Below are 22,806 nucleotides of genomic sequence, written 5' to 3' on the forward strand. Positions count from 1 at the left end.
CTCTCTCTCTCGCTCTCTCACTCGCACGCGCGCGCGCTCTCTCTCTCTCTCTCTCTCTCTCTCTCTCTCTCTCTCGCCTCCCCGCTCCTTCTCTTTATTTTTTATTATCTCTCTCTATCCCTAATATCCCCTTCACCCTTTTCTTTTCCTTCCTCCTCTCTCTTTTATTTCTTTTCTTTCTCTTTCTTTTCTTTTCCTTCCTATCACACTGTCTACCCTTTCCCTCTCTCTCTTCCTCGCCCGCGCTCGCGGTCGCATCTTTCCCTCTTTTCTCGCGCGTTCTCACTTCTTTATTCATAGATAGCCACAATTTTAAATAGTATTATGCGCAGGTAAGGGGATTTGCTTGGAAAACCTATATAGATTGAAGGATTTAAATGCCTGTATAGCAATCCCAAGATAATGCAGCGCTCGCTCGTGAAGGCGGTGAGGGAGGCGGTAGTAGAGAGTGCATGTTAACCAAATAACTGTACAAACAACCACTAGACTTGGTTCTGTAAGAGAATTTTCCTCTCTCCTTACTAATAAAGGCGGCCAGTGGCCTACATGTAAAGAAGAACTGTGTTTCGCTCATACATCATCGCCCGAATTTCACCGATAAAATGGGTACGTTTACCATTGAATTCCTACACGGGCCAATTATTTGATAGTTTTATATAGAAGAATAATCCGAGAAACGGACCAATTAGGCGAACGGACAGACGTCACAGTTAATCACTTCAATGATTGGGTAATCGCCGCCTGTCTCTGTCTGACCATAGGCCCTTGGAGGCTCAAGTTTCAAGAAGAGTATAAGAGCGAAGCGGGCGAAGCGAAGCGCTTCGCTCTTATACTCTTCTTGAAACTTGAGCCTCCAAGGGCCTGTGGTCTGACAGACAGTTAAGCTACCGGAACTCTGTCAAACAAAACAAATAAACAACAACATCTGGACATGAGAAGCCAGATGAGTCGCGCAGAGGATACGACCTAAAGAATGACGGTATAATTAATATATTAATTAATTATATATTATTATAATATATAAAGAATAATTAAATAACTTAATTACTTTCAGCTGTAGTTAATTATAATTAATAATATTAATTATAATTAACTACCAGCTGAAAGTGCTCGCAGGCGCGTTCCCGGCCGTAGCGACAGGTGTTCGTCTTCATATTGTAGGCGACACCGCCGAGGAACCACTGCTTGACAACTTGCGAGATGCTGCGACCACTCGCCACGACGGCGTAGTTCAAGTTACTGCCCGCCGCCGCGTCCGAATCGTCGTCGTAGACTGCCGTCGCGTCGTAGCTTAGTGACAGCGGCCCGTAGTCGTAGTCGACGATGGCGTCAGTCTGCGGCTGATTGTCCAGATCGACCAAGTACGGAATTCGAACGCAGGTAGCCAGCAATCGCGCCTGCGCCTCTAGTTCGTCGCTCCAGAACTGTAAAAACACAGAGGCTCACGTCGACAGACGTTTTTATATATATGTACGTACGTACGCGCGCACGCACGCACACACACGCGCGCACACACGCATACACACACACACACACACACGCACACACACACACGCAGTCACGCACGCGCACGCATGCACACACGCCCACACACACGCATGCACACACACACGCGCGCGCACGCACACACATACACATACACATACACATACGCCCACGCACGCACACACGCCCACACGCCCACACGCACACACGCACACACGCTCACACGCACACACGCGAACACACATGCACACGCCTCTTGCTGTCGCTTTCTTTCTACGTAGGTATTACTAAAATTACAACGCCGCTTCCCGTAGTTGGTTTCTTCTTCTAATGCTATAAAGTTAGTTAGTGACTACAATTTTACGTTATCATTATGTCGCACCACGTAGCAACCAGAGCCCATCATCTCTAAAAGTATTAGGTGATAAAGGGTATAATGCACTAGACTAAATGTTAAATAGGATTATTCTGACATCCACAAATATCACAGTTGATCTGACTTGACATTTTATGTTCATTAATTCGCATGCAGGGACATCTAACTTCATCTGTGGACAACGCCGACAAGACATCGTTGTAGCTGATGTGTTTTCAAGTCATGTCGTAGCAAGTCTACCTGTACTCATACTGTGTACCTGTACTGTGACTCATAGAGAGAACACGAATATAGTAGTCACGAATAATAACTAACGCGGGTGATCATTAATCGTACATTGTCGCTATTCTGAGATAGCTGACTACAGCGTAATGCAGCCAACCAGCTCACCGCAGTTCTGATATCTGTGATTTGTTCATCGTTACGGCCACCGTAATGTGCATTTAGAAGCAATTAGCGAGGACTGTGAAGCAATTAAGGGCTATGCTCATTGATTCTCGTATCACCATTCTCAGAAAATTTCGGGGGTGTGCATCATCTGCATCTCGTAGTGTCTTTCTAAGACATGTTGCCTAACTTTTGATAGATATCGTGAGTCATATCCTTCGCGCACGCACGTACGCACGCACACACGCGCGCGCACACACACGCACACGCCCACGCACACCACACACGCAGGCACACACGCAACCGCTCACACACACGCACACGCACACGCACACGCACACGCACACGCACACGCACCGCACACGCACACGCACACGCACACGCCACACGCACACGCGACACGCACACGCCACGCACACACACACACACACGCACACACACTCAACGCACACACACGACACACACACACACACACACACACACACACACACACACACACACACATGTGCACACACACACACACACACACACAGCACAACACAGCACACACACATACACACACACACACACACACGCACACACACACACTCAAACGCACACACACACACACACACACACACACACACACACACACACACACACACACACACACACACACACACACACTCAAACACACACACTCAACACACACACACACACACACACACACACACACACACACACACACACACACACGCACATATATATATATATATATATAGCGTACCAGCTTTGTTCATATAGCTACATATCCGGATCCGTGATCCATCGCTACTAACTGGCCAGCTTGTTGTGGGATGCCACTACTGGTAAATGTCCCTGCGCCGCATGAACGCAGTGTCGCTTGGTGGAATGCTTCAGGCTGGCGACTAGAACGACCCTATATAAGCATAAGATGACCATGAATAAATGGCAGCAAAGAATTGCCTTACGTATATTATGCCCGCGCAGTGTGTGCGGTCGCGTGCGGTGTTCGTGGCGTGCGTACATGTGCTGCGTGCTTTGTGCGTACTTACGCGCGGGTGCGTACATGCGTGCGTGATTGCGCGCACGTTTATGTGCGTGTGTGCATTGTACATGCGTGCGTACTTGCGGGTACGTTTATGTGCGTGTGTGTACATGTGTGCGCGCTTGCCGTACGTTTACGTTACGTGTGTGCACATGCGTGCGTGCCTGAGCGTAGGTTTACGTGCATGGTGAAGCGTGCATCACAGTATAAAGGTGTCAATGCTAAATAAGTCTTCGGACGCATACATGTGCGAAAACCACAATTCCGCCGCTATAATGCCGTCTATTAGGCATCAATGGCAACCTCCATAATCGTCAGGCAGGAGCGTGTAAAATTTCACGAGGCCAAGAAATTGCCTAGGTGAATGTTGCGGTGGCATCCTACAATAGTAGGTGCAAACTAATGCGCGTGTTAATTATACGTATGTATATACATGCATTCATGTAAACGGCACCTTTCATTCGTATCTATTCTCGCTCACTCATTCGCGCGCGAGCGCCGCGCGCTCTCTCTCTCTCTCTCTCTCTCTCTCTCTCTCTCTCTCTCTCTCTCTCTCTCTCTCTCTCGCTCTCTCTCTCTCTCTCTCTCTCTCTCTCTCTCTCTCTCTTCTCTCTCTCTCTTCTTTTTTTCCCGTCTCTCTCTCGCTCTCTGTCTCTTTCTCTTTCGCGCGCGCGCTCTCTCCCGCGCGCTCTCTCTCTGTTGCGCTCTCTCTCCGCTTGTCTTTCGCTCTCGCTATCTTTCTCTTCCACACTCTCTCTTGTGTTCTCTCTTTCTCATTCTTGATCTCTCTCGCATTAGATGAAGTTCGTGCTCTATATTCAATGGAATATTGATAAGTGCTTATGCTTCGATGTCACACATTAGTCCCACAGTAACGGCATGTATATGAATGCAGGTCTTCGCGCATGTTTTCTCTATTTACCGTAATCATCCGTAACGCTTCTGTGTAAGCAGATCGCATGCATAGATTCGTATGAATTTGTCTACGCACCAAGTTATACGGCATAATACGCATTTAATGCAGTCGTCAATCGCATAACGCACCACGCAGAAGTAATGGTATTGCATTTCAAAATAGCTGAGCCACTCCTGTCTACGCGATACCTTGGACAAAAAATCTACCGTAATATCTCGAGAATATAGGCTTTATAACGACGCCTATTGTAGTTTTAACGTGTAGAACTAAACAGGAGTTACAGATTTACAGTCTTCCCATATTATTACTATCCATAAATCTATAGCTATTCATCCACCCAGCCGTCCGTCCTGTCCGTCAGTCTGTTTGTCCGTCCGCCTGTCTGTCCGTCTGTCCGTCTGCCTGTGTTTGTGTGTTAATCTGTCCGTCTGTCTGTCTGTCTGTCTGTCGGTAAAATGAATAATAATAAATAATAGATATATATATATAATAAATATTAATAAATAAATAAATAAATAAATAAATAAATAAATAAATAAATGTATAAATTTACGAATAAATTATTAAAATAAATAAATAAATAAATACATTAGGGAGCGGCGCGAGAGTTTCTTTCCTTATTACCGAGGGAGGCGAAGACTAGGACCATCATCGTGCAGCTGCCTGTCATCCTCATGTTTCTTGCTCGTCCGCTGACAACGACGTCCGCTTGCTACTGCTGCGTGAAACTATCGCTCGACTTCTCTCGATCTCTCGTCTATCAATCTATTATATCACAGAATATATGCATGTATGAAACGCTAACGCAGCACCGGATGCCGATGCCGACAATCACGACGACGACGACGACGACGCCGATGATGATAGAAGCGACGACGAGGCAAAACCTACGCGCCGCGGCGACACTGTCAACTATGCACACCACGCGACACCCTACAACAGCGAAACTCTTTCAGGCGACGAATGCAGGCGCAGCAGCAGCAGCACTGTCCCTCGTGCGTCCGCGATGTCGCGCTTGCGTACGGGTGAGTCACCCGTGCTGCGACGACACGGTTTTATCGTCGCCGCGTGCTGATGGCGACCCACGCGATCGGCTGACGTGCCGTAGCGACGTCGACGACGCAGCGCACGATCCGCGCGGCGGTCACTGCGTGCTGCGCTGATGATGATGATGACGCTGCCACACAGCGCAGACAGCTGCTGCTCTATAATGACTATTAATAATAATAATAATAATAATAATAATAATAATAATACTACTAATAATAATAATAGTAATGATAATAATAATAATAATAATAATAATAATAATAATCATAATAATAAGGCAAAATGGTGGTCGTGGTCTCATTGAACTGATGTCTGCGTACAACACTGCCATTGTAGGTCTAGGCGACTACATCGAGTTAAGGAAGACAAATTTACAAAGCTTATCAAAATCCATCAGTCTGGAAAATCAAAGCACGCTCTCTTACGTGAGGCTAAAGAAATAAAAGCCAAATACTTGTCTCTTCAGCTTACCTGCCAATCCTCAACCAAGCAGAGACTGAAGGCCAATATGGAAGCAGAGAAAATCGAGGTATTGAAGAACAAGCCTTTGCATTAAAGGTTCTACACGAGCTTCGACAGGCCATTTGTCGACAAGATTGCAAGCGTTGCTTGGCTGAGTAGTTTCGGGCTCAAGGGGGAGACAGAAAGCCTGATCATTGGAGCCCAGGCCCAAGCACTTAACACCAGATACCATCAATGCAACATCCTCAAGCAACAGGTCAACAGCAAGTGCAGAATGTGCAGCAAGGCAGAGGAGACCATCGGCCATATTATCGCCGGATGCACAGTGCTGGCCCCAACCGAGTACATAAACCGCCTTAACAAGGTAGCCAGCTATCTGCACTAGTCAATCTGCAGTGAATTTGGTGAGCAAGTACCTGACAAGTGGTATGAACATACTCCGAGACCAGTTACCAACATTGGAGATACTACCATCATGTGGGATATGGCAGTGCAGACAGATCGCACGATACCTGCAAACCGCCCTGATATAGTGCCCCACAATAAGAAAGAAAAACGATGCCTACTGATTGACGTAGCCGTACCAGGTGATACTAACATCATGGTGAAGGAAAGAGACAAACTCGCCAAGTACAAATATCTGGAGATCGACATTAGGAGGATGTGGAATACTCTCTCACACTATACTCTCTCTCACCTCTCTCTCACTGGCTCTCTAACGCTTTTCTTTTTTTCTAGACCTTTACTTTTCTTTCTTCTACCTCTCTCTCCCTATCTCTCTGGATTCCTTTTTCGTTTTTCTTGTACTGCATATGTCTCCCTTTCTTTCCTTTTTCTCTCTTATTCGCTCTTTATTTCGGACGATGTATAATAAAATAATAATAATAATAATAATAATAATAATAATAATAGTTCTAACACCAATAATAAATATTATCAGGAGTGAATAATAATAGAACGATGAATAATAGAACGAGTGAATAATAATCTATTATTATTCACTGCGGATATTATTAGTACACTACAGAGGCTCCTCAATTGTCTTTCACATTAAAACTCCCATACTATTTCAAGCTATCGCCCCCCTCCTCTCTCTCCCATTTTCCCGCTCCCCCTCTCTCCATCCTCTCTAGCCGCCGCCACTGATCGCTCTGTTGTCGTGTCATGTGTCGCACGCCGGTGTAGGCTTGATGACGCCGTGCCAGCCGACACTTATGGCTTCACACAGATCACGCTTGTGCGTGCGTGCCGAGCGGCTGCGTTTGAGCATGCGTGTGCACGCGCGGCGCGGCATTGCGTGCCTGTGTGCGTGGTGGTGTGCGTGCGCGGCTGTGCGTACGTGTGTGCGTGCGCGGCTGTGCGTGCGTGTGTGCGTGCGCGGCTGGGCGTGCTTGTGTGCGTGCTTGTGTGCGTGCGCGGCTGTGCGTACGTGTGTGCGTGCCTGTGTGCGTGCTTGTGTGCGTGCGCGGCTGTGCGTGCTTATATTCGTGCGCGGCTGTGCGTACGTGTGTGCGTGCGCGGCTGTGCGTGCGTGTGCGTGTGCGCGGTTGTGCGTGCGCGTGTGAGTGTGTGCGTGCGCGGCTGTGCGTGCGTGTGTGTGTGCGTGCGCATGTATCATGCGCGCGGGCGTGTGCGTGTGCGTGTGCGTGAGGAGTGATAAAATATCAAATCTGTAAAACGGTGTCTATTTATTATATAACCTTCGCACAGTACTTCACCCTCTCTAGTGTTACAAACACCCACAACACAATGATACGCCGAAGCAACTTACGAAATAACCAAACTTTAGCATAAATTACGCTTTCACGCTACAGAAAAAGGTCCGAGCTCCCTTCCGATCTAAAACCCTGAAATCGCACTTAAAATGTACAATAAATAAAATAGCTCCTCGTTTCATCACATTACTGAAGCATTATGCAGTGTCACATAGACAATTTATATCCTCATACATAAACTACATGCTCTATTTTTTACCATCAGGATTATATTATGCGGCAGTATTACTGATGGCTGATATCTATCCGTTCTTTCACTGTACTACAATGTCCAATTGTGTTGTGTTGTGTTGTGTTGCGTTGTGTTGTGTCGTATTGTATTGTATTGTATTGTATTGTATTGTATTGTACTGTGTTATATTGTATTGTATTGTCTTGCATTGTATTGTATTGTAGTGTACTGTATTGTTACTATTGTATTGTATTGTATTGTATTGTATTGTATTGTATTGTATTGTATTGTATTGTATTGTATTGCATTGTTTTCTGTCTTAGCTTGAAATTCGCTATATTGTGCTGTATTTCATTATTTATGTCTATGAGTCGACAGTGCTAATTCCGTGAGCTGTATACAATAACACTATGTTATCAGGAGAATATAATATAGATCATCATCTGATATTATTATACACTCCCGTTGACACTGATGTCAGTACATGCAGCCTAGTGTGCTAAATCAATCAATGTAATCATCGTTGTGCTCTCTCGACTCCATTTACTGCTTATGCGCTGATTGGTTGCATTTACCACGCCATGCATTGTGGGACATTTAAAATGGCCGTTAGCGGGAGTTTTGCTTTTAGTAGTGAGGAAAGCGAAGGCGAAATATTTGAGGTGAGATCATGCACACGTGAATGGCCCGTGTTACTCTTTCGTAGCAAATTAAGCGTGGACTAAATTAACTTTGCAACAACCATTAATTGCGTTAGATTACACCATCTGGTCGTCAAATCAGTCAGCCTGGTGTCGTGAAACTAGTACAGATATGTACTCGAGGTAGTTTAGGTATTATGTTTATATTTTTATATGAGGTATGTTTAGGGTTAGGGTTAGGGTTACTGTTGCTCAAGGGGTCGTTGTCGTAACAGGTACTACAGATATGTACCCGAGGTAGTTTTAGGTTGTTTAGTATTATGTTTATATTTTTATATGAGGTATGTTTAGGGTTAGGGTTAGGGTTACTGTTGCTCAAGGGGTCGTTGTCGTAACAGGTACTACAGATATGTACCCGAGGTACATATATGTATACACAAAGTGTACCAGACTTGTACTACAGAAGTGTACCCTAACCCTAACAGTAACAGTAACAGTGAACACTAACCCTAACCCTAAACCTAACTCTAACCCTAACCCTAACCCTAAACATACCTCATATAAAAATATAAACATAATACTAAACAACCTAAAACTACGTCGGGTACATATCTGTAGTACCTGATACGACAACGACCCCTTCAGCGTGACTAGTGCCGCTGAGAGGGTCTATGTCCCCCAGGGTACTGTCGGAACGTACCCTGGTACTATCTAATATGCCGGACCGTACTTAGCCTACTCCACTAACGAGTGCCTACGCCTACTCCCTAACCCTAACTCTATACCCTAACCCTAACCCTAGCACCATATGAAATAGTTACCAGCTAGGGTACATTCCGGCAGTACCCTGGGCGACATAGACCCTATAAGCACTAGTGCCAGTAGTGGTAGTACTACTACTGTAGTAGTACTGGTAGACTTTAATAAGACTATAACGTTTCAACTTTCAATACTAAACACGAAATGTATTTACTACCAGTACCAGTCCTAATGTTTCTCTACTCTCTTTCGACTATTATTACCGATAACTTCCTGTAAATCGCGTTCAAATGCTAAAAACTCTGGTTGTGACCACCCTCAGTGCCATTCGGCTAAAAGGCTAACTACCTGGCTTTACCCTACTGGTCCCAAGCTAGGTCACACGGACTCACACCCCATGGCTAGCTATAGCCCTGGACGTTTATTCCTTACGGACTGTCCAGTAGACCTATAGAAGTAGAAGTAGAAGTAACAACACAAACGTAAACACAAGTACACCGCACAGACGCCGCTGCGCATAAACAAAAGAATAATAATACTTGTTGTTTGTATCTTGTATCTTGGGGTCCCTTTCTTGTATTTCACAAGGTACTGATTCTCTCTTTGGAATGTGCGGGGAATTTCTTCTTCTTATTCCATCTTATTCTTCTTTCTTCTTTTTCTTTAGTCCTTTTTTCTTTTTTCTTATTTCTTCTTCTTATTTCTTATTCAGCAGTCAGTTCATATGTAGTCAGCCTTTAGCCAAATGGCACTGAGGGTGGTCACAGCCAGAGTTCTTTTTGCGTCCTCAGTGGTTCTTTTACGTCCCCATTGGCTAGTATTTCTGGAGACGGGACCGCCATTTTACGTGGTCATCCGAGCCGCGAGAGATTTACAGTCTCTAATGTTAAGAGCCAGGTTTTTACACCTTGAGAAAATTCACTGCCCCGACCGGGGTTTGAACTCACAGCCTTCAGTGGATAGTGCACGATGCGTACCACTGGGCCACGGAGGCTCTCCTTGTGCACAGCAGTGTGCGTGCGGTGTTCTTGTGTGTTGCAGAGAAGCATTTGAACGTAATTCACAGGAAATTATCAGCAATAATATAAAGAGTGTAGAGAAACATTAAGACTGGTACATTTCGTGTATGCTGGAATGCCCACATTAGTTATATTTGTAAGAAAGCATCTAAAACTATGTGCGTATTACAGGAGACAGGGCTGTAGTTTTGCAATGAGTGGCAGTGCAGTTAGGCTGTATTGGAGCATTTGAGCGATAATAGAATTACAGTAATACCCCACGTGAGTAATGCATTTCTGAGAAGAAGCATTCGTAATGCAAAAATCTGTAATGTGAATCATGTTTTCCTATTGCCAGTATTGGCTTCCATGATATCAGGAGAGCAGAGCTAAGCTCTATATTATGCATTTCTAGTGATAATCATTGAAAATGCCTTACTGCTGAATATCCTTTGCATAAAAGACATACTAGAGAGAAACTTATGAATACTATGAGGCATTTAAAAACACATTTATCATTAATGATTTGCAATAATTAGTAATGATATATGTTTAAGGCTGCATTCCCTTGACGAAACGCTGTAATAAATGTTCATATAATACTGCTCCATTTCTTGATTGCCATTTAAAAATGTCCCACAAATGTCACATTTAGCACAACAAGACTTGTGAATTGATAATTTATATGGTTAAAAAAAACTGCCATGCCCATTCGTTCAAAATTTACTTGAACGTACACAGATGTCCCAGTAACAGTGCGCGCTCGCTAATCTATAATAATACTTTGTGCAACAACGAAATAAAACGCTTTGTAAACAATCTGATAGCAAAATAGCATTCAGAAAAGAGTAATCTCTTAATCAAACTTGCTTTCTTTAATGGAATTTGGCACAATGATACAATTTTAGTTTATGCACGTCCGATTTTGTATGCCATAGTCACAGTGATAGTGACACAGGGAAATATATACAGAGAAGTAAGATCACTCGGGGTCACTGTGTAAATATGTTACTTCGTGCGAAAGCGTGGGATGCTTTTCCCGATTTGAACATTAGAGCTTAAGGCAGCATTTGTGTTGAGTCTATCTAATCAAAATATATGTATGAACAAAATGTTTGCATCTAGAATACTACCTTGATTGGATACATTCATGGATTTTAGGGGTTGGGGCAGCTTAAATGATGTAACATAGTAATATGATAATATTGCGAGGGAGGGAGGGAGGGAAGGAGGGGGAAATGTGTTATTACGGTACTATCATTTCCACTTTTAAGTACTTCAGGCTCTAACATTGAGCCGAAAATGTTGTATAAATGTAATTTTAATGTTCACGGCAAATCCTCTCTTTCTATAATTCCCTGTATCACCTGAGGTTGTTTTGAACTGTTCTTGAAATAAGTATCACGCAACTAGTAAGTAATTAGTACAACATAATGTTTTGAAAATAATGGAAAATTTCCCGGTATAATTCCCGATGAGACCAACTTTCGGATATTCCATGTGAACGTAGCATTTTTCGACGTACATGTGGATTGTTGACATTGCAAGTTTGTGCCGTAGGTGGGAAAAATACTTGACACGAGATTAGTGAAAGGCCGCAGGCAGTACCTGGTCAGATGGAAAGGGTTTGGGGAGAAAGAGGACTCGTGGGAGCCGACGAGGAACATGCGACAATGTGGCGTCCTCATCAAGGCGTTCATGGAGGAGTACGAGAACGTGAGTGTAAGATCGCCCGTGTCACGTGTGACTTGTGACCATTATTTTAAAGACCTAAATGGAACATATATATATGGATAAATTGGACCATAGATGACAATGGTGTTTTAAAATGTACTTCAATACACAATGTGTATTCGAAGGCTCGAAATGTTACCAAATTCAAATTGTATCGATATCAATTGAAATTGATAGTCGTTATTTGTGTGCGAATATGAAAACTACGTAGGTGTGATTTCATTCAGCACAACTAAATGTTCTATCAGTCCTCTAGAATTGTTGGTTTCCCTGGGCTGCATGCATCGAATGACTTTATCCATAGAATCCATCACAATGTTAATGTCATTATTATGATGTGTTGTGTTGTAACTGAAGCATCATCGCCTTTCAGCAACAGCCGTACAACAGAAGGCAACAGAGGTCAAGGTCAAGATCCCGGTCACGTCAGCCGGGGACTGCGCAGGTTGCAGCGAAGGAGAAGAAGGTTAATGTGCCTAAGGAAACCTCTGCTTCCACAGCCAAGCAGCTGTTGACAACCAAAAAGGATCTGCGACCTTCATCGGTGCGTCTGACACAAAATGTGCCATGTACAGGTTCTTTGGCCCCGTTATTATCTTTCCTGTTTGAATGATTGAATGATTTCTCATCTATTTCTGATTCATAACTTGACGATCGTTTGGCAACATCAATGCACTGGTAGAGAAAGTAAAAAAATCCAAATTTAAAATTGGCCTACGTTTGACTAGATTGACGTATTGAAAGCCTTGGAAAGCATAGTTTTGACTGTGCTAACCTAGGTTGGTCTTGTTAAAATAAAGAACACCTGCACTCATGAGGCTGTGATCATGTGATGGTCTGTGCCCCATTCATATCTATATACCTTTACCACATCTTGCAGGCAGTAACTGTAAAATCCACGGCACCACCAAAGAAGAGTGCAGTGTCAGCATCCCATCACAGAGCCGAGGGACATTCGCGTCTCATCGACATCTCAGATTCCGATATGGAAGCTGTGGCCAAGGACATCCTTCAGCAGTCATTCAAAGGTCAGAAGATTGACCTTAAGGAGCTTGTGCAGAAGCGCGGCAAGGCAAAGGGGAAGGTGAGTGTCAGGCAGAAGGTTCTTATATAACGTTACAAGATTCGACATCCGTTTATCATCTCGTGGTAGAATGAGATAAAGGAAATCGTCAGGTAAAATTGGTCATTTTAGGATGGCGGGGCTCGACGATAGCCTGGCGGGCCGCCAGGCTATAAGTGCCCTTGGAGAACCCTGCATATATAACGTGAACAGAATCACTTACATTTTGTGAAACAGTGTACATAATTTTTTTAAATTGTACTATTTACGGTGACTTACGTAATCACTTTAAGGAGCCATCTGTAGTTTCAGGCGACGACTGCAGCGTTGCCAGCTCCAGCCCCAGCCCCAGCCCCCGCACAGCCGCAATACCTCAGCCTTGGACTACGAGAAGCGCTACTCGTCATAGTACTCGCTGCTGCAGTTTACGCACTCCTCAGCATCCTCTATACACTCGACTGGTCACAGATGAAGATGCCAGAGCCAGATGCCAGATCTTCTGAAGCCTAACGCCTCCAGGTGAGCCAGGCTGGGTAACTACGCGTTTTTTTTTTTCCATCCGGTTACTTTCGGATTTTAGGCGTGAATTACTTACGATATATACGCTGGAATAAGGTGTGTGAGGCTCTTAGGGGTTCAGAGAGGTAAGGACGTGGGTTACTCATTACTGTTGGTGTCGGGAGTGTTAACGGTGTTGGTTGCATTCTGTAGTGACGTTGGTAGTCAGGGGTAGAAATTAGTTTGAAAACGGCCTGCAGGCCTGTAGGTAAGGGATTTTACAGGCCCGCCAGGCAAATTTTACAGGCCGGGGACGGTTATGCATGCTGGGGGTGGATTTTTTACTGGGCCCGTCGGGCTTGCTAGTATTAGAAGTGTCAGGCTCGAGCTTTAAAATACGGGCATCGGGCCCACGGGCCCCTTAGGATTGTGACCCATGGTAGTGGTATGTTGTTTGTAAAACCCGATTTTTAAAAGCCACACTTATACTTTTATCGGTTAGGAATCTCCAGATTGAATAAAAGTTGAGGTGCACAGGTCCACTGGACCACTAGTATTTATGCTGATAAATGCAGTGTACCTCTTGGTTTTCTACATCTAATTCTCTCGAGTCTATTTGAAGTCCTCGTTCTTATTTAACGAGGAGATATGCTGTGCAGTGACATGTTAAAATACTTTTATGTTTCCCGAATAGTTCTCCTTATTGTAATGTGTTTCTCATGTGTCTCATGTCCGATTACTTGCATTCGTGACTGGAGAAGAGGGAAGGGTGAAGATGAGAGAATGTACGGGCGAGTGAAAGGTAGCTAGAGAGGAAATAGACACCTGTTAATCACGAATTGAAAGTGAGTTTTTTTCTTCTTCCAGAAAATCCAGAAATTGAGCCGGGCTCTCATGTGATTGGCTCTGCTCATCCCCCCACTCAGAGTATTTTTGTCACCAAGCAATGAAAACAACATGGCATAGGGCCACGAAGGATGTGAAGCTCTAATTTCTTGCAGCATCCGTGTTCAGCACTAACCACGGCATATGTATTGAGATCTGTCCGGCCTGATCATGGTTATTGCTTTAGTCGTGGTGAGGGAGTGAGGAAGGGGTCTGTTTTTACACAACGCGGCGATTCTACACTACAGTGCCTACAGCCTGAGTGGTCATTAAGGTATTTTTACATGTGCCATCGGCATTGCCAATTAATTCGTAATTTTTGTAATATAGTTTGGTATATATGAGCATGCGAATGGCGAATGGTTCTTATATCTAGTGGAGATGATTCGTTTTTTATGTAACGCTTGTCTTCTAATTGGAAGTGCGTGTCCAATTACTGTCATTATTCTGCTCTTTAAGTGATTCGTGTTATGCTCTCTCTCAGGACAGCTCTTTACACGTGTTGTATTTCATAATAATCAATGTTTGGTTGCATAGTGTAGTGAGACGATGACGACGATGATGACGACGATGATGACGACGATGGCAATAGATGATGTTGATGATAAAAGTTGTGGTGATGATGATGATGATGATGATGATGATGTTTAGGATGATGTAGGAATATTTGTTATAACCTTTGCTAGTTTTTGATAGCTGCCTGGTTATCTGTTTGTGTGTGCGTGCGTGTGTGTGTATGTGGGTGCGTGCGTGCATGTGTGCGTGCGTGCGTGCGTGCGTGCGTGCGTGCGTGCGTGTGTGTGTGGGTGCTTGCGTGTGTGCGTGCGTGTGTGTGTGCTTGCGTATGCACATGCTTATATGTGCTTGCATATGTGTGCCTCTACCGGACCCTCTGCGTTCGTAAATACGCCAATACGCGGATTACCATAATAGAAATGTTCGATTATGGTATTCTAGATCTTGTTAATATGTACGTAGGTAATATCAGGAGTCTATCAATAGACTCCTGTCTGGTAATATCAGGAGTATACGAAGTGTCACATGCATATTCTAGGTAATATCATACCACGTATGTCAGGATATATCATATGATGTCATTTGATTAATGCGTTTATTTATACCTCGAGGCTAATGTGCTGGACAGGAGGAAATGCATGCATCATAGGATATAACATTTCATCTTCGTTGCTGCATAAACAAGTAGTGCCGCATTCTCGCTCACTCGGGCTGTCAGTCTTCTACTCAGGCTCTGTGAGAACAATCTGAAAGATAGCGCTACTATAATGTTATAGTACCAGATTAAGGATGTAGAGGGTGTGGTACGTTCTCGTTTTTTTTCGGGGTTCTCGCTCTTTAAATTGGATTTACACTACCGACTTTATGTTGGCGAATTGGCGAGTTGGACCAATTTCGCAATTCGGCAACTCCGAGTTGGCGAAAATAGAACATGTTCTGATCTCTCAACTAGTTGCTATCGATCGGTTGGTTGGTCGTGTATCTTTTGCGTTTACACTGCCGATGGTCGGTTGGGAAGTTGGTCCAATTCGTGAATTCGCCAACACAAAGTCGGTAGTGTAAACCCAGCTTTAGTCTATTAGGCCAACTAATCGTTACCGATCGTGCTGGCAAACTCGCTGTCGTGCGAGGTCGACTCGTCTGTCGCTCGTCGTGGGAGTTAAGAGAAGCTCGTATATCAGGTGTTGATGGTAGGGTGATGACAACGATGTGAGCGTCTATCCGGCCGGTAGCTGTTGGAAGAGTTCTGCTGCTCTGCATACCACGCGCACGGATGCACGCACGCAGAGAGAGAGAGAAATAGATACACACACACACACACACACGCGCATGCACGCACGCACGCACAGAGAGAGAGAGAAAGATACACACACACACACACGCACGCACGCACGCACGCACGCACGCACACAGAGAGAGAGATACACACACACGCACGCACGCACGCATACACACGTTTCTTAGAGCAAAGATAGTAATCACTGATGCATATGTTAAAATGAGTCCAAATGCATATTACTTTCATAGTTGCAATTTGAGGTTTGGTAATACAACGCGCCCGAGAGTCTGTCCGTGTCATGAAACCGTCTTGTCTATGCCCAACGCCGCATTTATTACTAGGGTTTTTTTTATCAACAAGTGTACGTTTGCTTTTAAACTTTATGGTAGAGAAGCGAGGAGAAACACGTGTCGTGACTGTCGTTTTTTGCATTTAATGTATTATGCAACAGCATGATTTTAGTACACGGAAAGTGATTTTTAAATAAACCATGTGAAGTCTACGTCATAACTATTAGCGTATTATCAGCGTTGTTTGTCTTCATCTGAGTTTTACATTCGTGTATATTCGCATGCGTGTGTGTTTGATACGCACAGTCTACTATACAACAGTATGTGTCATCATGTTTCCTCTCTACTTCTTGAGTACTTGGATACGGCATGTCTACTCAAATACAATGACAACTTTTCATCCCCCGACTACATTTTTAGAATTGATGTTACCATTGTGAAATTTATTTGACATTTATAGCAGTGATCTAACGCATGTATTACATAGCATGTTCATTTTATACCTACACGCCCTGAAGCAGCGGGATCAGGTGACTATATTACATAAGGTACGGCTCATCGACTTGTAATGTCACAGGTAATACATGTCACACCCACGGCAGATACGGTAGACCTCCGCACCTCCCTCTCCTTTACGCCCGCTTTCTCTCCCTCTCTCTCTCTCTCTCTCTCTCTCTCGCTTTCTCTCTCTTTCACTCTCTCTCTCTCACTCTTTCCCTCTTTCTCTCCCTCTCTCTCTCTCTCGCGCGCGCTCTTCCTCTCTCACTCTCTTGCGCGCGCTCTCTCGCTCTTTTTCTCTCTCTCTTCCTCCCTTCTTCCTCGCTCTCACGATCACTTTCTTTCTTCTTCTCTCTTTCTCTGTTGTTTTTCTCCCTTTCGCGCCGTCACCTTTTTATCAATATGTGTCGGTGAGCAAGGGGATAGAAATCGTTGGTTTGGAAACATGAGAGTTAGTGATAAATAGTAAACATGTCGACTATCTCAGAAAATACGGATAACACTTGATTCGTAGCGAATGATAGTAATACGAACAATAAAATAAATAATAATAAATACAATAATAACAAACAGTTATAATGATAATGATAATGATACCTAATAGTAATAGTAATGATAATGATAATAATAATAATCAATACAAGGATGTGATGTGGTCCTATTATTTCGCCAAAGAGAACAACACTGATAAAGAACAGCACAGCTGCACACATCCTGCGACATATTCTGGATTGAATCCCTATGTCCCAGGTTGGGACACGGTCAACCCAGAAGCCACCGTCTAATGCCGTGATCCGCTTTGGAAATAATAATAATACTGATGATAACAAGGGCTTACGGCTAATTTGCCAGAAATCTGCGGCGCCGTGTCGAAGCACATTAGTATATACACGACTAGGGTCTATGTTCTACTGCTTGCCGCTAAAGGCTCTCGCAGTGTCGCACACGGTGCGCATTCGGCGCTGAGCTAAACGCGCCTGCGGGGGCCGTTAAGTGTCACTTTCCGCTCTTCTGAATGACGTCAGGCAGTGCTTCGGGAGTAATTGCTCCAGAGTAGATTAATCTCTCGGTTCATGTTTACCTGACGATTAAACGCGCATTGGGGGGGGGGGTATGCATCACAGGACAAACATCAGCAGTTTACCTGACGATTGAACGCGCCTTGGGGGGTGTCTAGCTATGCATCACAGGACAAACGTCAGCAACATCAGATTAATTACCATCGTCCCACTATGTTGTCAGGGCGAATCGGGCTCTAAGTAAAAGGTTATCGTGTTTCCGAAAAAAAAGCAGTTTGATTTGACTCTACTCAAGACAGAATCGCCGAGAGATGGTTGATATGATAAATCTCTATTACACTGTCTCAATAATATGGCCCCACGTAGATAGGTACTGCGCAGATATCTGTTCATGATCTTGGGCATGCGTGTAGGGTAGCCTACGGCCCTGGTATGCGCCAAAACGCTCAAAGTATTTTTAATTTATACCTGCATGTATTGTGCTCATTCCGGTCTACTTCATATGGCCGCTTACTGTTGGAAAAAACCTATAGCAAAGGGTGACGGTAGGTAGGTATATTTTTCGTGATTCGGGAATACAAGTCAAGGCTCTAAGCGAGCGTGCGCGCGCGCGTGTGTTTGTATGTGTTTGTGCGTGTGCGCGCGTGAGTGCGTGCGTGTCTGGGTGTGTGCGTGTGTGTGGGTCTGTATGTGCGTGCGTAAACGTTTTGCTAAAAAGGGCTTTAATTTCCGCGGTCAAAATAATTATTTCAGTGTACGATGACCAACCATATAGCAGGCCCGTAGCCAGCTTTCTATTGGGGGGGGGGTTCGTTTTTCAATGTTGGCAATTTGCTCGGCAGGGGCGTGTACAGGATTTGTACCAGGGGGGTCTAACCGTAACCCATAGTTGCGAGCACGCGAAGGGGGGGTCTGGGGGGCCCTCCCCCAGAATTTTTTTTAAATTACACCCCCTCAGATGCGTTTTCTGCGCGAGCAAGGGGGGTCCGGACTCCCTGGACCCCCCCTGTACACGCCCCTGCTCGGGCGCGAAGCGACCAGGCGAGGGAGCCAAGCGACCGAATGGGGGAGGGTGTGGGAGGGGGGTTTTCACTGTTCACCCTCCCGCACGATGGAGATTTTGCAATTATTACACTAAAATGGAGCGACCTGAGGTGAAATTCTTGCAAATTTTCAAACAAAAATTTTTTTGGCTGGGGGGGTTCGTTCGAACCCCCTGAACCCCCCCTGGCTACGGGCATGATATAGAACCCTCACCCCCTTATGGATTGGAAAAAGTCCTCGGATTTGGGGCACAATATTTTTCAGACAATAAAGAAGAAAACTAAAAAGAAAAAGAAAAAGAACGGGCCCCTTGGCCCTCTGGGCCCTCGGGCATTGCCCGATTTGCCCGAGGGGCCAGTCCGACCCTGATTACACTGATCATATACGATCAAGAGCTAATAATACGATCTCTGTGAACCAAAGACCGGAGGCACTATACGATCTTTGCTGTGAACATTGGTAGACCTGTGCTGCCATCTATTGGGCGGTCGTTAATCTGCACGCGAGGTCAGGAATGGCGTTCGTACATCGTGCGTTAACAACAAGTTGTTTTGGTTCTAGCCAGGTGATTGTCGCTCATAATAATTGTTGTGGTCAATAGTTTTGCGAATAATCATAGTTTATATTGAGTTGGCCGGCCTCCAGGCTGGTAAACTCAACACATGGGCCGGATTTGCCGGCGAGGCGAGTTCACTACGGACCTTTCACAATAAAACGACAATATTATAGGCCTATACAGTACTGTAGACCCTATATGCTATAGATACAATAATGTAACCCAAACACAGGGGTAGGGTGCATATATATCACACATATATATATATATATTCCAATTTCCTGCAGTGAACCTATTCTTAACACATAAGAGTATGTGTCAGTATAGCTCTAGTACTATAGCCCGCAGGATTGCTGCCGCAGGCGCCTGGGACTGCGGCAGCGATCCTGCGGGCTATAGTACTAGAGCTAGTGTCAGTATAGGATACTATGCGCAGAATAAGCATAGCTATATACACCTCTGCAGTAGAAGCACCTCCAGTTGACTTCCCCTCTTCTTCCTCGTGCTTCGTACCTGAATGCAGTCGCACTGATTATCCTCGTTGTCAGGCAGCGCTTGGATGTGGCAGACGGCTGGTCCGCTGCCTGTCGTCGGCGGCGACCGAGTTGGCGCCGGTGTCGTCGTCGTCGTTGGGCAAGGTATACGAGCTGCGCACGTACGACGTCAAGCCGAAGCGAATGACAGAGTTCCTGGAGATGACGGCTCGTGAGATACATCTGAGACTCGCTGTAGCCAAGTGCCTTGGATACTGGGTCTGTCAGTTTGGAGCCATCAACCAGACAGTGCACCTGTGGGAGTTCGGTGAGATGATTCCCACGCGGCAAACCTTGGACGACTCTGCTGTTTCCTTGAGCCTAGTGCAGACCTGCGACTTTTTCATGCAACTCGACAGCGATTCTAGAGTCACTGTAAAAATTCTGTGAAATGCTTTCACCAATTCATCAGATGTATAAACCTCCGTTCAGAACTCTGCTTCTGTATTTTGTTGTCGAGAATGTATTGCTGGGTAAGATATATATACTCCGCATAGTGACATATATATTACACATATGCGCTGCATTATAGCCACCCATTTTTCGTTTTCCTTGCCATCTTTTTTTCCCCCCGGGCTTAATTTCCACGCTGTTGCTAATTGTTAGTTTGTGTGTTTGCATCTCAGATTGCTACGCGCATCGTGCAGAATCCAGGGTAGCGATGATGCAGAGTAGCGAACTGGTGGAAAGATTCCTGACACCAGTAATGCAGATGGTCAACAAGCAGCACAGCCAGATGCTCAGACTACTACCGGGGACCAGCCTCAACTGCCCAGCTAAACCTGGTGGTAAGCCAGTTTACATAGTCTGGAGATATATGACCATCCAAATTACGCAGCCAGCTTTGGCAAGGTTGGTCGTAATATGTGAGATCATTCCAATACCGGAAGGTTCTTCATTCATTGGTTCTTGTGTGCATAATTGCAGGTGCTTACGAGTTAGTCAGTCTGTGCATGAAGTCTTCACCCACCGTGTGGCTGCCAAAAGCTGCAGAGATGGTACCAGCATGTAACTCCGTTGTACATACGTCAGGTGCCAGTGTTGTTGCGGCATTCAAAACCGAATTCGGACCACTAAACGAATGTATGTACTACTTACATTCATTTATTTGTTTATTTATTTACTTAGTCATGTTTGATCGAGGACACCTTGTCCGTGTAATTAATGATGTACAGTTTGCTCTCACTGGTTCTACCTGTCAAGATCGTGCAAACGTGGATTATTAAATTGGGATTATTTGTTGTACACATTGTCGGTATGTTTTAGGCATCTTTCTCCTGCACTACCCTTCATTTGACATGCACCTGCAGTATGCTGAAGCTATAATGTCTAATGATGAGTGCTTCAAGTTAGGTATGTAAGATTATTTATTCAACTGCTCAACTGCTATATTTCTCTCACTGCCCCTCACTCTCTTTCTCCTGTCAAAAATTCTGTAGTACTATCTAGATACTAGTAGATATCTATGATCTGGACTCTCTGCTAGCCATTGCTTGCTGGAATGTCGGAGGGACATAACTGAAAGAATAGGGCCTACCAGTCGCCACCGTACCAGTGCTCTCATGTCCACGTCGTTTCCAGTTTCAAAGTTTGCCAACATGGTCGCCGAGGGTCACAATAAGGGCATGACACCATTCCCTGGCCTGCAGACGGCCATGCAGTGATACAAGGGCCGTTCTGCCACCACCGTCACGACAGCAACTAGTGCCTTACCTGCCCTATTGACACTGGGGACGTCCTCAAAGGTGAGGAAGTCAGGGGAGGGTGTTACGCCGTGGAGACTAAAGAGTTATACTAAGTCGTGAAGTGAAGTGTGTTTGATAGGAGAATTCATGCCGTGTGCATATCTTTACATTGGGTTGTAAAGTGCTGCGTTGAAAGGGGAATTATCAAATTATGTACGAATAATTTGAGCACGCCCTGGGTAAATATAGTTATATACTCAGTCATGAAGTGAAATGCATTTGACAGTGTCGTCTGTTTGACAGAAAAAATTCACGCCGTATGCGAATCTACTGTAGAAGGTACTGCGTCAGAAAGGTAGTTATTAAATTATACACGAATAGTTGTGTTGCATGAGAACGATCCCATCCCTAGCAAAATGTTTCACCAAGCGCGAATAGTTATGCTATATGGAAAACGTTGCATTAGACGCGTATCAGCATATGTGAAACTAGACGTAGCGTTGCGACGCAAGTGAAATATTATGCGATGTGTAGGAAAAGATCTAGCATAGCTGTAGTCTTACGCAGTGTATGATGTACGCGACACTTCGTATGTGACGAGCTAATAAAAGCAATTGTGATGTTATAATACACTGGTGTCTTTGCTTGCTCTACAATACATGTCTGTGCGTGTCTTTCCTATATTACGTGCACCTATATAATTCACTGCGGTGACTGCGTTATCAGTGGCAGTAACGTATTGGAAAACAAATCAATGCAAGTGTGTAAGTACACGAGCCCCGTTTTTTCTAACGATCAAGGGAGATGAACTAGGAAATATACGGAAGGGATACACCAGTACGTGAGATGCGTCATATGATACCAGACGATATATCTTTGTAATTCCCAAGCAAAATCCCATGTACTGTGTTCGTATGTTGCTATGTTCGCTGATTGGATGTCCGGGTTGTGTGCTCTCAACTAACACACGCGCGATCAAAGTTTATTCAATGTGTCCGGTATATATTTGCTGTAGTGCTACTGGTAGGTCAAGAGTACATAATAGAGATCGCTATTATGTGCTCTTGATGTAGGTACAGGTATGTGTGGTATATTAGTAGGGCCACGCGATGAGCGTGCTCACTGTGAGGTCGGGAC

At 44.7% G+C, this 22,806-nt stretch overlaps 2 protein-coding genes across 4 annotated transcripts; both read left to right on the forward strand.

Annotated features, from left to right (window-relative positions):
• Positions 1-8,269: 8,269 nt before the first annotated feature.
• LOC106807317 (M-phase phosphoprotein 8-like) lies at positions 8,270-13,385 on the forward strand. 2 transcript variants are annotated; one of them, XM_014809627.1, is made up of 5 exons: positions 8,270-8,333; positions 11,630-11,785; positions 12,177-12,347; positions 12,684-12,887; positions 13,173-13,385. In XM_014809627.1, the coding sequence occupies exons 1-5, from the start codon at positions 8,274-8,276 to the stop codon at positions 13,374-13,376; spliced, it is 795 nt and encodes a 264-aa protein (XP_014665113.1). In that variant the 5' UTR covers positions 8,270-8,273; the 3' UTR covers positions 13,377-13,385. The 2 variants fall into 2 exon arrangements, with proteins under 2 accessions (XP_014665113.1, XP_014665114.1); XM_014809628.1 differs by having other exon boundaries at positions 13,179-13,385.
• A 5,997-nt stretch (positions 13,386-19,382) lies between these two features.
• LOC106807309 (protein NipSnap homolog 3A-like) lies at positions 19,383-22,301 on the forward strand. Of its 2 annotated transcripts, none has more exons than XM_014809616.1 (6): positions 19,383-19,460; positions 20,000-20,252; positions 20,611-20,772; positions 20,912-21,067; positions 21,251-21,337; positions 21,566-22,301. In XM_014809616.1, exons 1-6 carry the CDS (start codon positions 19,410-19,412, stop codon positions 21,646-21,648), a joined length of 792 nt encoding a protein of 263 aa, XP_014665102.1. In that variant the 5' UTR covers positions 19,383-19,409; the 3' UTR covers positions 21,649-22,301. The 2 variants fall into 2 exon arrangements, with proteins under 2 accessions (XP_014665102.1, XP_014665104.1); XM_014809618.1 differs by having other exon boundaries at positions 19,389-19,460; positions 20,004-20,252.
• Positions 22,302-22,806: the final 505 nt, after the last annotated feature.

This window comes from Priapulus caudatus, unplaced genomic scaffold, assembly GCF_000485595.1.
Source record: "Priapulus caudatus unplaced genomic scaffold, Priapulus_caudatus-5.0.1 Scaffold207, whole genome shotgun sequence".
Lineage (NCBI taxonomy): Eukaryota > Metazoa > Priapulida > Priapulimorpha > Priapulimorphida > Priapulidae > Priapulus > Priapulus caudatus.

Coding starts and splice junctions, on each gene's coding strand:
- LOC106807317 (XM_014809627.1), top strand. CDS start 8,274: ATGGCCGTTAGCGGGAGTTTTGCTTTTAGTAGTGAGGAAAGCGAAGGC. Junction 8,334..11,629: donor GCGAAGGCGAAATATTTGAG/GTGAGATCATGC, acceptor TTTGTGCCGTAG/GTGGGAAAAATACTTGACAC. Junction 11,786..12,176: donor TCATGGAGGAGTACGAGAAC/GTGAGTGTAAGA, acceptor ATCGCCTTTCAG/CAACAGCCGTACAACAGAAG.
- LOC106807309 (XM_014809616.1), top strand. CDS start 19,410: ATGGCGTTCGTACATCGTGCGTTAACAACAAGTTGTTTTGGTTCTAGC. Junction 21,068..21,250: donor ATTCGGACCACTAAACGAAT/GTATGTACTACT, acceptor GGTATGTTTTAG/GCATCTTTCTCCTGCACTAC. Junction 21,338..21,565: donor TGATGAGTGCTTCAAGTTAG/GTATGTAAGATT, acceptor CGTCGTTTCCAG/TTTCAAAGTTTGCCAACATG.